General features: G+C 41.3%; 4 protein-coding genes across 4 annotated transcripts; 1 reads left to right on the top strand and 3 right to left on the bottom strand.

The window, feature by feature from the left end:
• Positions 1-57: 57 nt before the first annotated feature.
• Positions 58-1,483, bottom strand: BCR41DRAFT_364465 (Aldo/keto reductase). The gene is made up of 4 exons (XM_022026035.1): positions 1,319-1,483; positions 594-1,241; positions 345-490; positions 58-259 (listed from the first exon to the last, which is right to left on the bottom strand). The coding sequence occupies exons 1-4, from the start codon at positions 1,354-1,356 to the stop codon at positions 84-86; spliced, it is 1,008 nt and encodes a 335-aa protein (XP_021875714.1). The 5' UTR covers positions 1,357-1,483; the 3' UTR covers positions 58-83.
• A 101-nt stretch (positions 1,484-1,584) lies between these two features.
• BCR41DRAFT_382456 (cyclin-like protein) lies at positions 1,585-3,495 on the bottom strand. Its single transcript, XM_022027361.1, has 3 exons — positions 3,068-3,495; positions 2,343-2,696; positions 1,585-2,197 (listed from the first exon to the last, which is right to left on the bottom strand). Exons 1-3 carry the CDS (start codon positions 3,138-3,140, stop codon positions 1,650-1,652), a joined length of 975 nt encoding a protein of 324 aa, XP_021875713.1. The 5' UTR covers positions 3,141-3,495; the 3' UTR covers positions 1,585-1,649.
• Positions 3,496-4,777: 1,282 nt separating this feature from the next.
• Positions 4,778-9,358, bottom strand: BCR41DRAFT_364463 (hypothetical protein). Its single transcript, XM_022026034.1, has 12 exons — positions 9,207-9,358; positions 8,964-9,086; positions 8,545-8,841; positions 8,254-8,385; positions 7,879-8,158; positions 7,640-7,746; positions 6,019-7,527; positions 5,874-5,940; positions 5,702-5,787; positions 5,558-5,616; positions 5,377-5,458; positions 4,778-5,268 (listed from the first exon to the last, which is right to left on the bottom strand). The coding sequence occupies exons 1-12, from the start codon at positions 9,234-9,236 to the stop codon at positions 4,993-4,995; spliced, it is 3,048 nt and encodes a 1,015-aa protein (XP_021875712.1). The 5' UTR covers positions 9,237-9,358; the 3' UTR covers positions 4,778-4,992.
• Positions 9,359-9,585: 227 nt separating this feature from the next.
• BCR41DRAFT_364460 (P-loop containing nucleoside triphosphate hydrolase protein) lies at positions 9,586-12,942 on the top strand. Its single transcript, XM_022026033.1, has 8 exons — positions 9,586-9,884; positions 9,980-10,156; positions 10,276-10,805; positions 10,891-10,980; positions 11,069-11,854; positions 11,940-12,083; positions 12,209-12,298; positions 12,414-12,942. Exons 2-8 carry the CDS (start codon positions 9,988-9,990, stop codon positions 12,924-12,926), a joined length of 2,322 nt encoding a protein of 773 aa, XP_021875711.1. The 5' UTR covers positions 9,586-9,884; positions 9,980-9,987; the 3' UTR covers positions 12,927-12,942.
• Positions 12,943-13,132: the final 190 nt, after the last annotated feature.

Genomic DNA, 13,132 nt, shown 5'->3' with positions numbered 1-13,132 from the left:
TAAATAGTAATGATAAAAAAGAATAGATGGTGACTAGATGAAGCATTTATTTTCTAAGCACATGTCTTTAAAAAACATATCTTTTATCGTGGACCCATCATCTGGTCTTTTGTTCTAAAGTAAGGTGGGGAACTTTCACGGGTGATGTCCCAGCAATGATCTACAGCCTCCAACACGTCCTGGGGCAGGGGTTTGCCGTATTTCAGAGCATCCAAATTCTGTACTGTGTGTTTCAAAGAGGATGCACCGATGATGATGCCTAATTGTTATGGCAATTAAATAAATAAAAGCTCATTATTACTACGGTATATTTCAGATGTCTTTTTCTTTAAAAAATTTCATACCATCGCCGCGTGGAACACGCATTTTAGAATTGAATTGCAACCAGTCAAAGGCAACCTGGATCAGGCTAAGTCCATGAGGTTCGCAGACACGCTTAAGAACCTCAATCGCTTCAAAGTATTCTTTCTTCCAATATCGCTCACGATAACTAAAAGTGAAATTGGATAAGAATGAATGAAAGAAAAATGTTTATGCTTTTTTCTTTCTTTTTTTAATATTCTTTTTTGTTACAACTTCATGCATTAACTTACCGAATACCTTGCTTCGCGTCGGGGTCGAATCTCGATCCCTTTTCTACCTCGTTCTGGTCATATGTGTACAGACCTGCAAGAACACCTCCACATAATGGGTTATAAGCATGAAACTTGATGTTCAGCTCATCAAGACAGGCAAATAACTCTGGTTCAATGCTTCGAGTCAGAGCATTGTACATGCCCTGATATACTCTCGGTAACACATAGCCTTCATTCTTACAAATATAATAAATCTGAGTCACAACCCAAGCTGGATAGTTTGATAATCCAAAGATCTCAAACTTGCCCTCTAGATACAGCTCATTCACAGCTTTCAATGTATCCTCAATCGGTGTTGCATAGTCGGGGGCATGTAAATAAAATACATGGACTTTGTCGGCCCGAAGCGCTTCCAGTGATTCATAAAGTGATTTCTTGACCCGTTGTGGCTCCAGACCTCCTAGTTGCAACGGAAAGCATTTGGTATCCACCGTCAGACCTGATAGATCAAGCTGACCCATCATCTCCTCTGTATGTCCATCAGCATAGATCCTGGCCGTATCTAATGCATTATGGCCATACTGACGGAATGTCGAAATAATCTCGCTTGCCTCTTCGTTCGTTCTCACACGGGCACCACCCCCTTCACGACCAAAGGTCATGCAGCTTAAAAAAAAAAAAGAGCGTTAGCAATCTCGTTGAAGAGAAAAAAAAAAAAAAAACATGACTCGTTACACGCGTACCCAAGAATGACTCTCATGCGATCCTCTGTGCCGCTCATAATGAAATGAAGAAAAATGTTTAAAGAAAAACACTACATGCAGGTTTGAATTTTATTCATTATTCATGACAAATCTCTCAAGCCTCTGTTGCAGGTCTCTGTGGCTGAATCAATGGGCATAGGATATATATTATTTTAAAAAAAAAAAAAATAAAAAAAAAAAAAAAAAGAAAAGAAAAGAAAAGAAAAAAAAGAAAAGAAAAGAAAAAAAAAAAAGAAAGAAAAAGAAAAAAGCATGCTGCTACACTGTCTAGTTTACGCCCTGAAGCTCTTGAGAGCAGAAGTTTTTCCTTCTAAGGCGAAGGGAGGGACTCAATCTGTTTCTCAGTCAGCTTTTCATCCACCAATTTCGCTCGCTCTTTGTAAAGATGCTTATATGCATTCTTAATAGTCACTTCAGAAACACCACAGACGTTGCTGATATCTCGAGTTGACCGATTCTGATTGAACAAGGTCGAGGCCATGTATATGCATGCAGCAGCAATAGAGACAGGGGACTTGCCGGCTAATGCTCCAACCTCCTTAGCTTTTTTTGTTAAATCAATAGCAGACTTTTGTACATCCATAGGCAGTCCGAGGTTGGAACAGAAACGCGACATGAGATCTTGTGAAGTCATAGTTTGCACCTTGGTCTCGTGGAATGCATCGTTCAAGGCCTTGAAACATCGGCCGATCTCCTTCTTGGGCACTTGAGTCAGTGTGCAGATCTCCTTGAACGTACGTGGAACACTTTCTTGTCGACAGGCGATGAATATGCATGCGGCAATAATACTTTCATTCGGCTTTCCTTTCAAAAGCTTCTCATCCTCAACACGCTTGAACAGCTGTTTGGCGATATCAGCTGTTGATACAAGGAGTAAAGCCAATATACGATATGCCATTGTAATAATAGTTACCATGATGCTTAGTTTTTTTTTTTTTTTTTGAAGAAAACTGAGGACTCACAATGACACAATCAAGGGCAAGAATAGTAACAAGAGCCTTACCGATCACTTTGGGTAAACCAATAGCTTCACACATGGCTGAGATATCCTTATATGCCTGAAGTAGATTGCGCTCACCCTTGACAGCGGTCACCCTACCATGTGTTCTGTTCAATTCTCTGGCTGCTCCAGAACCACCATCTCGCTGCGAAATGACAGTATCAAGCTGCGGTCCATTCAGGAGTGGGTTAGCAGCAGAACCAACACGGGATGGATCATCACCCTCGTCGTTGGCAAACGTACGCCACTCAGATCGAGTGTCTACGATTCGGTCGCCTAGTACTAAACCGCAGTCTGCACAGACCAGGTCCCCTGATGAAAATTCCTCCGAGATGTTGGGAGGCATAATTTTGCAATCTTTTTTTTACAAGCAAGGGTAAAGAGAGATCAAATCAGCTAATGAAACTCTTCCTTGATTTGACGATTTGATAGCTGGATTGTATCCTTTTTTTTTCTTTTTCTTTTATCATCATTATTGCTATTGCTCACATTAATTCTTTTTCTCTTTTCTATCACTTTCTACTCCTTTCTTCTTTTATTTACTTTCTCCAAATTTAGCAACACATGGCTTTCATTTGCATCGCACATTTGAATTCTCTCTCTCTCTCTCTCTCTCTCTCTCTCTCTCTCTCTCTCTCTCTCTCTCTCTCTCTCTCTCTCTCTCTCTCTCTCTCTCTCTCTCTCTCTCTCTCTCTCTCTCTCTCTCTCTCTCTCTCTCTCCTACTCACCTGGACACATCAGTTGAATGTTGAGGTCAACAATCCTCTGCTGGGTAGGAGGTGAGACTGTCATGGCGGCCATAGGAAAACGCTGATTGAATAAAAGAATAGTAAGGAGGATAGAGTAGAGTAATAATGTGCACAGTTGATGCGATGAAGGGCGGTTCAGTGTAGTATTTGTAAAACCCAAGATTAAGTAAAAGAGAGAAAGGTGGGTGGAGAAGGATGGATTTCTTTTTTTCCTCTTTCGCTGTTATCGTAATAAAAGTCGTCTTTTTAAATTAATATTTCTTTTTCAATGAATCAGTTGAGTATGCAAAACAACCAACAATTAGTCAGAATGACAAACGGAAACACAATTAAAAATAAAAGAAATTTCAAAAGACGAAATCCGCACGTCGAATGCCGCGCAATGAGAACCAGCTTCAAGATGGAAAGGAAAGAAAGGAACAATGCAGAAAAGATGTGAACCAGGACTATTTTTATCAAAATAAAAAATTAAAATCACGTGCAAGCACACATGATCAATTATTGGACGAATGGGCGAAGCAGCTGTGCAAAAAAAGATTTGTTTTGCATCTTTTCTTTAATGGGAGCTATGCTATGCTCGTACTGACCACAAAAAGGTCCGATCGCTCCCACGCATCCATTATTCTGTCGGAACAACCCAGTGCTTGTTTCCTCTCGCTCTTTCTTTTTTTTTTTTTATAAATTAGAAGTTGCTTTAAGTTGTCTCTCAGATCGATCGATCAATGTAAAACATATACTATTAAAAAACTAGCAATGAGGATCTCTTACCACTTTAATGAGGGTGGGGCTTGAGGTCGAGTGTCAGTTTTAGTGAACTAGGCTGAAAATCAGAGCAGAACGATTTTGAAGTTAAAAGTCTGAATTATCTCCAATAGCAACACTGGCAGAACCATCATTCCTGATGCTGAAAGGAGTCCTACTTTTACTACCCTTATTACTTTTGTCTTGCTTCTTTAATCTCGCACTTACTGGTTCCTCTTTGCGTTAGTGATTGCCTTTGAAGATGGTTGACAGTGCTGTCTTCTGGGACGACAGCTGAGAAGATCTGGTTTTCTCCATTAATATTGCAAAGAACTTTGACCATGGTTGCAGTTGAATCGCAATGAAGGGTAGTATGAAAAGGGGATCGGAATGGTTGTGGTTAAGGGCAAAAGAAGTAAAAACTGAAAAGATGCTGCTTTTATGCTTTCATTTAATCCAGCTTAACCATACCGATGAAGCGAATTATGTGCCACGGCCTTTTTTTTTTTTTTTTTTTTGTAAGGACAATTACTTCTGAAATAGGCTACAGAGACAAAAAAAGATTCCGCTACAGAGTCAAGGAGAAGTTGTAGGCCTTACCTCAGATATTGTCGGTCTTATGGAGACCTGAGCTAATTGCGTACTTAGGAGCAGCTTTGGATCGACCACATTATCATATATTGAGGTATGGTTGTGTAAAGAAGGCAACAATATTTCAAATGTTAAATGTCTGTACATGTTACCAATATTCTACTAAATCTAGTTTGCATACATTGTTTACATAGGCTGAAATCCAGGAACGTAAGAGTGTCCTTTCCAGTGCGTCATTAATCGACACTGATGACAGCTATAGTGCGATTGAGAATTATACGATGGAGCCAAATATCATTCAGTTCTGCCCTCTCCTGCTTGACTATTCTTTTGATGGTGTAGTCCAGACATTTATTGTCGCATAGCTCTCAAAGACCTTCATGAATGACAAACTTTATTTCTCCATCCAGGTGAAAAAGTGAAGAAATATTTGCTTATACCACTCAATTCAATTGTGCTCTAAAAAGTAGTCAGATTCTCATTGAAAAACCTCTGTTCTTCCTTAATTATCCCACGGTTTAGTCCAAAGTTTTCACCTTGTTCCTATTCCAGGCACGTGCACGTATATTTTTTTATTCTTCCAAAGATAAGCTCAGAGTGTCAATATGCTTTTTGAGCATCTTTAGTGCTCCTTTGCTGATATGCTTGAGAACGGGACCAGGCTTGGATGGGCTATCGGAGTCATTGGCATCATCACGTTCGGCCTCTGTTTCTGTTGCGGCTTCCGATCGAGCGATTAACTCTAGGCCTTCAATCACCGTCTCCTCCAGCTTGCCTCTTGTAAAATAAAAGCGTCGAATCTCTCTTTGGAAAGGTGCTGGAGGGTTGTTCAAGATGGTTTGGATAGTCTTCGAAAAAATAGAAACAATAATAGAAAAGATAAAAATATATAGGTGTTATAGTGGATCCATGCGTTGTGGGATACCAGAGCAGATCATCAGTTCAAGTAAGAATACCTTGAGTGATAAGAGATAAACTTTTTCATTGTACAGTTCTGAGTTCCTTGCTGCTTCCTCCGTCCCGAGAAACTTCTCAAACCTATATACATAAAGAGCCAGATTTGATGATTCGATATTAGAGTCCCATCACGAAAAATACGACCGGGTGCAATAGATATTTTTCAAAATAGCGGCTTACCCGGCTTCATTATAGTAGGGCTCAGACACAAGAACAAGTCCTTGCAAGGATATAAGTAACTTTTAAAAGAAAGGAGGGAAATCTGTCAATCCGTGGTTTCAAAGATTAATATGAAATTCGACCAGCTCCAGTTTATAATTGTACCTGAAGAATACTTGAGCTTGGAGTCCATGTTTCCGTTTGGTCTTTGCCATGCCATGTGTTCAAAAGACTTAGACAGACATTTCCATCTATGAACAAGGAGACAATGTTAGAGTGCTTATATTTATCAAAGGAAAAATGTCTTGTAAATATTATATAACGTGATGGTACTTACCCTCATACAAGTTGGGGTTAATCCTTCCTACGCCACCAGTCCACGAATGAAAGAATGCAATGGGAGGCTATGTAATGGTTGATAATTAGATATTAATACATAAGCGAGATTTGACACCAAGGGGTACTATTAATTGTAAGCATACCTGGCTTGGGAATTGGCTTGTAAGCTTAAAGTCAAAAAGGAACAAGGCATTCCGATAAGGTGTGTGGTCAGGTCCCTGGATTAACACCCTCAATAAATCCATCCGGTCCTCAAATGCTCGGACACGAATTCCATCAGGAAGAGACGAGGATAGGATTGCATGTTCCTTCGCTATCCTTTTGATCCAGGCTCTGTCGCCATGAGGAATATCCTGCTGAGCGCTCAAGAAATGATGGTCAGCCGGGGTATGTTCTACAATCATGAAGCTCTTCCAGTCTTGGTGCTCTGGACGTGAAAGCTCCGATGATGTAGCAGCAGCTTCGCTTGTACCAATATCTTCAGGCTCTAGCAACGGGTCTCGTTCATCTGTCTCCTGAACTGATGGTGCAGAGCCCTCAGACTTATCTAGCGCAATTAAATTGTCACCTGTATCTGGCACAGCTTCTGATTCAGGATGTGCAAGATTATCTTCCTTTTGATCTGATTCACCGGTCTCTTCATTTGCTTCATTTTCACTCGTTGCATCATCATCCAGCTCGGAATCTGTTTCCCAGCTATCTACAGAAGAGGTATCCTCAATACCACGATCAAAATCGTATTCTTCAAACACTTCATCATCGTCATCGGCGTCTTCATCATCTTCGTCCTCGACGACCATAATTCTTCCGACAGGAATTTCTTCAGAGGTTCCATCCATGAAACGAACAAGTGCAGAGGGACGATCCTGGTACACCTTCCAAATCTGTCCTACCCAGTTCAACCGAGTACGAATGGTCTCTAAATCCCTCTCCTGGTCTGAGAGGGTTGCCAAGACGTCCTCAGGAATGGGAGGTTTCAAATGATCTCCTCGATTGACGAGCCAGTAAGCAGTTCTATGTGCCATCTTGTTAGTTTCTGACAAATATCTGTCCAAGGCCTCCACTCCTTCAACTCCGTAGCGACCAAGAAGGTTCTTCCCATTCCGTTCGATGTTCTTGGGATCCGCTTCTCCAGTAGATGTCTTTGATTTGAAACGCCGACGTTGTTCATCCAGAAGCTCAAGGTAGATTTCGTGACCACGACGCACAAGTTGGACGACATTGTCGACGCTAGGCGCCCGAGGGGCGATATCGGATGACTGTGATTGTTCCCGTTCACGACTGATGACAACTAAGTCTCCCATACTGAATTTAAGGTCTGGGTGTGACATGATCTCGTACAATGAATACTCCTCCGCCTCTTGTTCCAGTCCTTGATCGCGCTCCTCACTGAACCATTTTACAAGAGTTGTGCGTTCCTTGGCATTGACGGATTGAACAATACCGAGCATATCTGACTTTTTCTTGTCAAAATTGACGCCTCCTGGCTGATCCATAAGCACCTCGCCGGGCTTGAGCAAAACGTAATCTGATGGCCAAACATCTTGATCATCCATATTCAGATACGGCACTAAGGAAGTCGATATCACATCCTCAGATACCGTAAGATCCTGCCACTGCACCGTCACACGTGTCTTTGTTCCAACAACTTTCTGTATCAACAAAAAAAAAAAAAAAAAAAAAAAGAGCAATAGGATAGCAGTGTGTGAGTATCCAATTTCAATCATGTATATTCAAGAATAACTCCTAAAGCTCGAGCTTTACCATTTCTTCCGTCGCAAATTTGGTAGCATGGTTGTGTGCAGGATTAGGGCAGCGCAGCCGCATTGGTTTACTGGTAAGATATGGGCAATATTCACTAATGCGTAAAGCTAGCAATGGCAGGTAACGGTTTTCGTTATAAGCTTGTCATAATTGCCTTTTTTTTTTTTTTTTTTTTTTTTTTTTTATTATTATTATTATTATTATTAATAATAAAAGAAAGGCATTGTAAGTAAAATTACCCTTCAATGCATCTTGATCAACAACCTTGACGCGGTCTTCCAGCTCATAGGTACAGTGTTGCTCGGCACTCTTGTACACAATGATGTTCTCAAAGTCATCTAATACTCGCGGTGGTGGAGCGACACCAGGGGTTTGATCTAGTGCCAATGGATTAAATGACAACCAATTTACAGTGATGGAGACAACCTCAGTCCGTAATACATATCCCTGCCTTTCATTGGAATAGGACCCAACCAAGTATTCGGCATTCCTGAACACCTTTGATGATCCATAGACCCTCTAATGAACAAAACGCAGACACAAGTGAAAGATTAAAATACAAGCTGATTTCACCCGCTAGAGCTATTTCACTGTGTATAAGAGCGATGGCTTACATGGCCAGGCGCAAGGGAATCCGGAAAGAAGCATGACTGATCGTGAATCTTATCGCGAAGGTCTAAATCATCTGAATCCTTAACCACGCATACACTGGTGTCATCCAGTAGCACTGTTACCTCATCATTAACCTATAGATGAATGAAAGAAGAAAAGAGTGAGCTTGTGAGCGTTACAATCTCTTGTTTTTTTGGATCTGCAAGATCATGTATGTAAAATTCTATTCTGGTACAGAGAGAGTGACCGGATCAGGAGCAGGAACAGGGCTCTCGAATCCACCTTTTTTTTACCTCTTCGATAACTCCCAACCAGCCATCATAAATGACATGATTATTGACAACAAATTGCTGAACAAAATCAACGTGCTTGGCATCGATTCCAGTGAATCGGGTCATGGGCGGGCAGACCTTTTCCAGTTCCAGCTCAACTTTGACGTCAATAACCGTGCCGGAAATAATATCATTCGGGGAGCGTTTGACAACATCTCCATGACTCAATGAGCGATCCTCTACAATAAGGTCATCTTCGTGAACGATCTGCGGCGCAGATCCATCAGCCCAATGGACAACCACATGCTGGAGATTTAGCTAAATCCAAGTAAGAAAAGAAGATCGATGTTGAATAGAAGCTTAATTAGCCATTTTGGTTGTCCAGATATGGTTCTAGATTGCAACTAAAGTAAAAATTACTTTGCATCAAAAAAATTTACAGGTCCAATCGAGTCTTCGTCCTCTTCATCGCTATCGCCTGAGTCAAAGTCGTGCCAGGTCTTTACAACTAGTCCTAGTTGCTCAGGCTGATCTTTTAAGCGCACTGCATCTTCCAAAAAGACCTATTTTGGTGGAGCAGAAAGGAGAAAATAATAATAATAAACATGTGAGAGGTGGGTCGCAGAATTGCATGGTATGTCCGCAGAGAAGAAAGTGAGACGACGTGTAGTGAGGTTACTGACCTTCGCTGTGATGAGCGTCTGTTTGGTCATGAAGATGGTATGAAATAGAGAGCTGATAGAGAAGAAAGTCGAATAAAAGAAGGTTAATGCGATTGAATGAATGAATAAGTGAATGAATGAATAAGTGAATGACTGAATGAATGAATGTGAGGCGGACAAGGGGGAGATAAAAAATAAAGGAACAGGATATCTTTAATTATCCTGGCCTCCACAGTCACACAACTTTCTAAAAACAAAGGCTATGGAACCAGTTACTGAGTTCCTCTTCGTTACCACAATGCAACTACTCGCTCAACAATCGCCTTCTGCAAGGAATGTGCGCGCAGTCAGGAGAGCATTTCTCAATGTCGAGACAATGCGGAGCCTTCGTTTTGCAACAGGGGACCATATTCTCATTCGTAAAAAAGAAGCTTTGTCCAACACCGAAAACAATACAGAGGATTCGCCGGTGAGGGACTTTTTTATTTTTTATTTTTTAGCACAGATCAGAGGGATAATGAAGATAATAATAAAGATAGCAGAGGAAACACGAGTGAGGTGGATAAAGAATCGACTATAAGAGCTGTTCTCTTTTCAAGACAGAATGTTGAAAACCGAATATCGATTCTTGTTTTTAACAACGTCCCTACTAGGGCTCGGTCGTCATTGCATGGCCCTCGTTCACCGTATCAGAGAACCGTATGTGCAAATGGAGTATAGTGAATATAATTGGCATTATTGGAACGTTGGAGCATCTGCACACTAAAGTAGAATAGTTGCTTCGAAAAAAAAAGACATCCAAATGAGTAGTGTTTCTAGACTCAATGCCAATATTGCTATCGGTGATCCAGTGGAGATCGAATTAATCAGTAGCCCTATATATGAGGCATCTCAGATCACTCTATCAGCCCTTCATCCCATACCATTCGTATCTAATCCCTTGTTCACAATGTTCACAAAGGAGATCATGAGTAAGTAGTTTTTATTTTTATATTTCGAATACGATATTGGTACAATGCCGAATCGGCGCCAAAGCTGACGCTAAGCTAGTTTTTTTATTTTTATTTTTACTCTTTTTTGCAATGCGTAGTTGAGATCAGATTTATCATCAAGAACAACTACGTTGAGTTTCCATATAACGGGAAACCACAGAGATTTAGAGTGACGGGCATCACGTTAGATGGTAAAGAGCACTATGACAGCAATGGATTATCAATATTTGCAGTAGGCAGCGGCACTGTCGTCAAAGTGCTTCCTTTTACTCCTTCTCAAGCTGAGCTACACGATCAGATTTTCAAGGAGGCAGGAGCCACTAATAACAACAGCATTGTCGAGCTGGACAAAAAGCAACAGAAGAAGAACCACCACGCCTATGATCAAATTGGCGGATTAGGCGCTCAGATCAAGACTGTGCGCGAAATGGTGGAGATTCCACTGCATAACCCAGAGATCTTTACTCGATTTGGTCTTCGGCCACCTAAAGGTGTGTTGCTCTTTGGACCCCCCGGAACTGGAAAGACATTGATTGCACGGACGGTTGCTGCTGCAACCAATGCATTCTTGACTGTCATCAATGGCCCCGAAATTATTAGCAAGTTCTATGGAGAAACTGAAGCTAAAGTAATTCACTATCTCTCTCACATAAATACATAAAAATTGATATGACTATAGCACCTTGTTTTACTAATCCTCCTTTTATATATAGCTAAGAGCAATTTTTGAATTGGCGGCCGAAAACTCGCCTTCTATTATCTTTATCGACGAGATTGACGCTCTCTGCCCGAAGCGTGATGAGGTATGTGGAAAAAAAAACTTTGAACAGAACTGCTTTTTCTTCTGCAAGCTCCATGTTCCTAAAGCCGTCAGCCTTGGACCTGATATAGGCCGCAAGTGAAATGGAGAAGCGTGTCGTGGCCACTCTTTTGACGTTGATGGATGGCGTATCGGAAAAAAAGACTCTTGTTACCACTGAAAACCCATCATCATCGACCCATCCTTACAATCTCTCGGCTACCACAGCATCTACTCTCGACAGCAACAACAACAGTTCTCCAAGGATTGTTGTCCTGGGCGCTACAAATCGACCAAATGCACTCGATGAGGCTTTACGTCGTCCTGGTCGTTTCGATCGCGAGATAGAAATTGGCATTCCAAATGCTTCAGCACGCAATGAAATCCTGACGGCCCTGTTGAAGAAAATACCTAACAATCTCACGGCCGCGCAGATAGAGCATTTGGCATCTATATCGCATGGCTATGTTGGTGCCGACCTTGCAGCAGTTTGCAGGGAAGCTGGGCTGAAGACCATCAATAGGGTTTTGAGTAGCGGGAAGTCTGACTATGACGCCTCACATTTTGGAGCTGTTGGTATCAATGCTTCAGTTCTAGATCCTAAAAGGCAGCAAAATCCCCAAGTGTTGGGTTTACAAAATTGCTTTGAGACACTCTCTTTATCCAAAGACCAATTGGTGGGCGGATATTTAACACCCAAACATGAACATGATGAATTGATGGTATCTGTGGAAGATATGAGAACGGCCATGACAGATGTCAAACCAAGCGCAATGCGCGAGATCATGATCGAAGTGCCAAAAGTTCTATGGACAGATATTGGTGGTCAAGCAGAGATTAAACAAAAACTTAAGGAGTCTGTGGAATGGCCATTACAGGTAAGATTGGACTCATCATGTCTTAATAGAAATCAACAGAGAGATATTATATTTGAGTCAAGTAAGCTAATTTGGTCTACTGTAGCATCCGGACGCATTTATTCGTATGGGCATCAGGCCTCCAAAGGGCATCCTTCTCTATGGCCCACCAGGGTGTAGTAAGACATTGATGGCAAAAGCTCTTGCTACACAAGCAGGACTTAACTTCATAGCTGTAAAAGGTCCCGAGGCAAGTCTAGGAAGTTGTAAAGAGATTTGAAAAAAAAAAAAAAAAAAAAAAAAAAGAGCTCCACAGGTATTGCTCTCTAATGCTTTTACTATTATTTTGATCGCATTATTGTTATTAATTACAAGTTATTTAGCAAGTGGGTTGGTGAATCTGAAAAGGCCGTGCGCGATGTCTTTCGAAAAGCTAGGGCAGCGTCTCCATCTATTGTGTTTTTTGTAAGTAACTTAATTTGGATTGGGAGCGGAAGCAGCTGTTACCATAACCATCAATTTTATACTTGATCATTAATAATATATAATATATGGTTGATCTCCCTGAATTAAATCCTAGGATGAAATTGACGCGTTGACTATTAAGCGTGGCAGTGGAGACGATGGCGGTTCTTCTGTCGCAGATCGCGTGTTATCTCAGTTACTCAATGAACTAGATGGGATCGAGCCTCTCGTGAACGTCACGGTTGTTGCAGCTACCAATAGGCCCGATATCATGGATCCAGCTCTGATGCGGCCTGGAAGGATCGACCGCATCCTGTACGTGTCGCCACCAGATTTGGCTTCAAGAAGAGAGATTCTGAGGCTACAGATCCACTCTAAAAAGATGGCATGCGATGTGGATGTCGATATCGAGCATTTAGCTGAGCGTACGGAAGGTTGCTCTGGTGCCGAAGTAGTCGCACTATGTCAAGAAGCGGCAATGAAGGCCATGGAAGAGAATCTAGACATAACTTGTGTGTCTAAACGGCATTTTGAACAAGCACTAGTAGGGATGACTCGGCGAATCACGCCAGAGATGATTCAGTTTTATGACAATTTTAGAATGCGGTCAGGGCTAAAAAGCGTATAGTTAATTAACTTCTGAATGAATCCTGATTATTATGTCTGAGTCTCATTGATTTTATTTGTAGATATTATTATATATGTTACAAGGGTTAAGGAATAGTTTTTTTTTTTTTGCACCGTCCAAAGTCACTGGTTCATAGATGTGGTTCTCTTGTGGTCTCTGACATTTCTGTCATTTCTGGTATAGAGTCGTGATCCGACAACATGGAG

This window comes from Lobosporangium transversale (genome assembly GCF_002105155.1).
Source record: "Lobosporangium transversale strain NRRL 3116 chromosome Unknown BCR41scaffold_72, whole genome shotgun sequence".
Lineage (NCBI taxonomy): Eukaryota > Fungi > Mortierellomycota > Mortierellomycetes > Mortierellales > Mortierellaceae > Lobosporangium > Lobosporangium transversale.
Note: the sequence above shows the minus strand (reverse complement) of the source record. Positions and strands in the feature narration are given on the sequence as shown.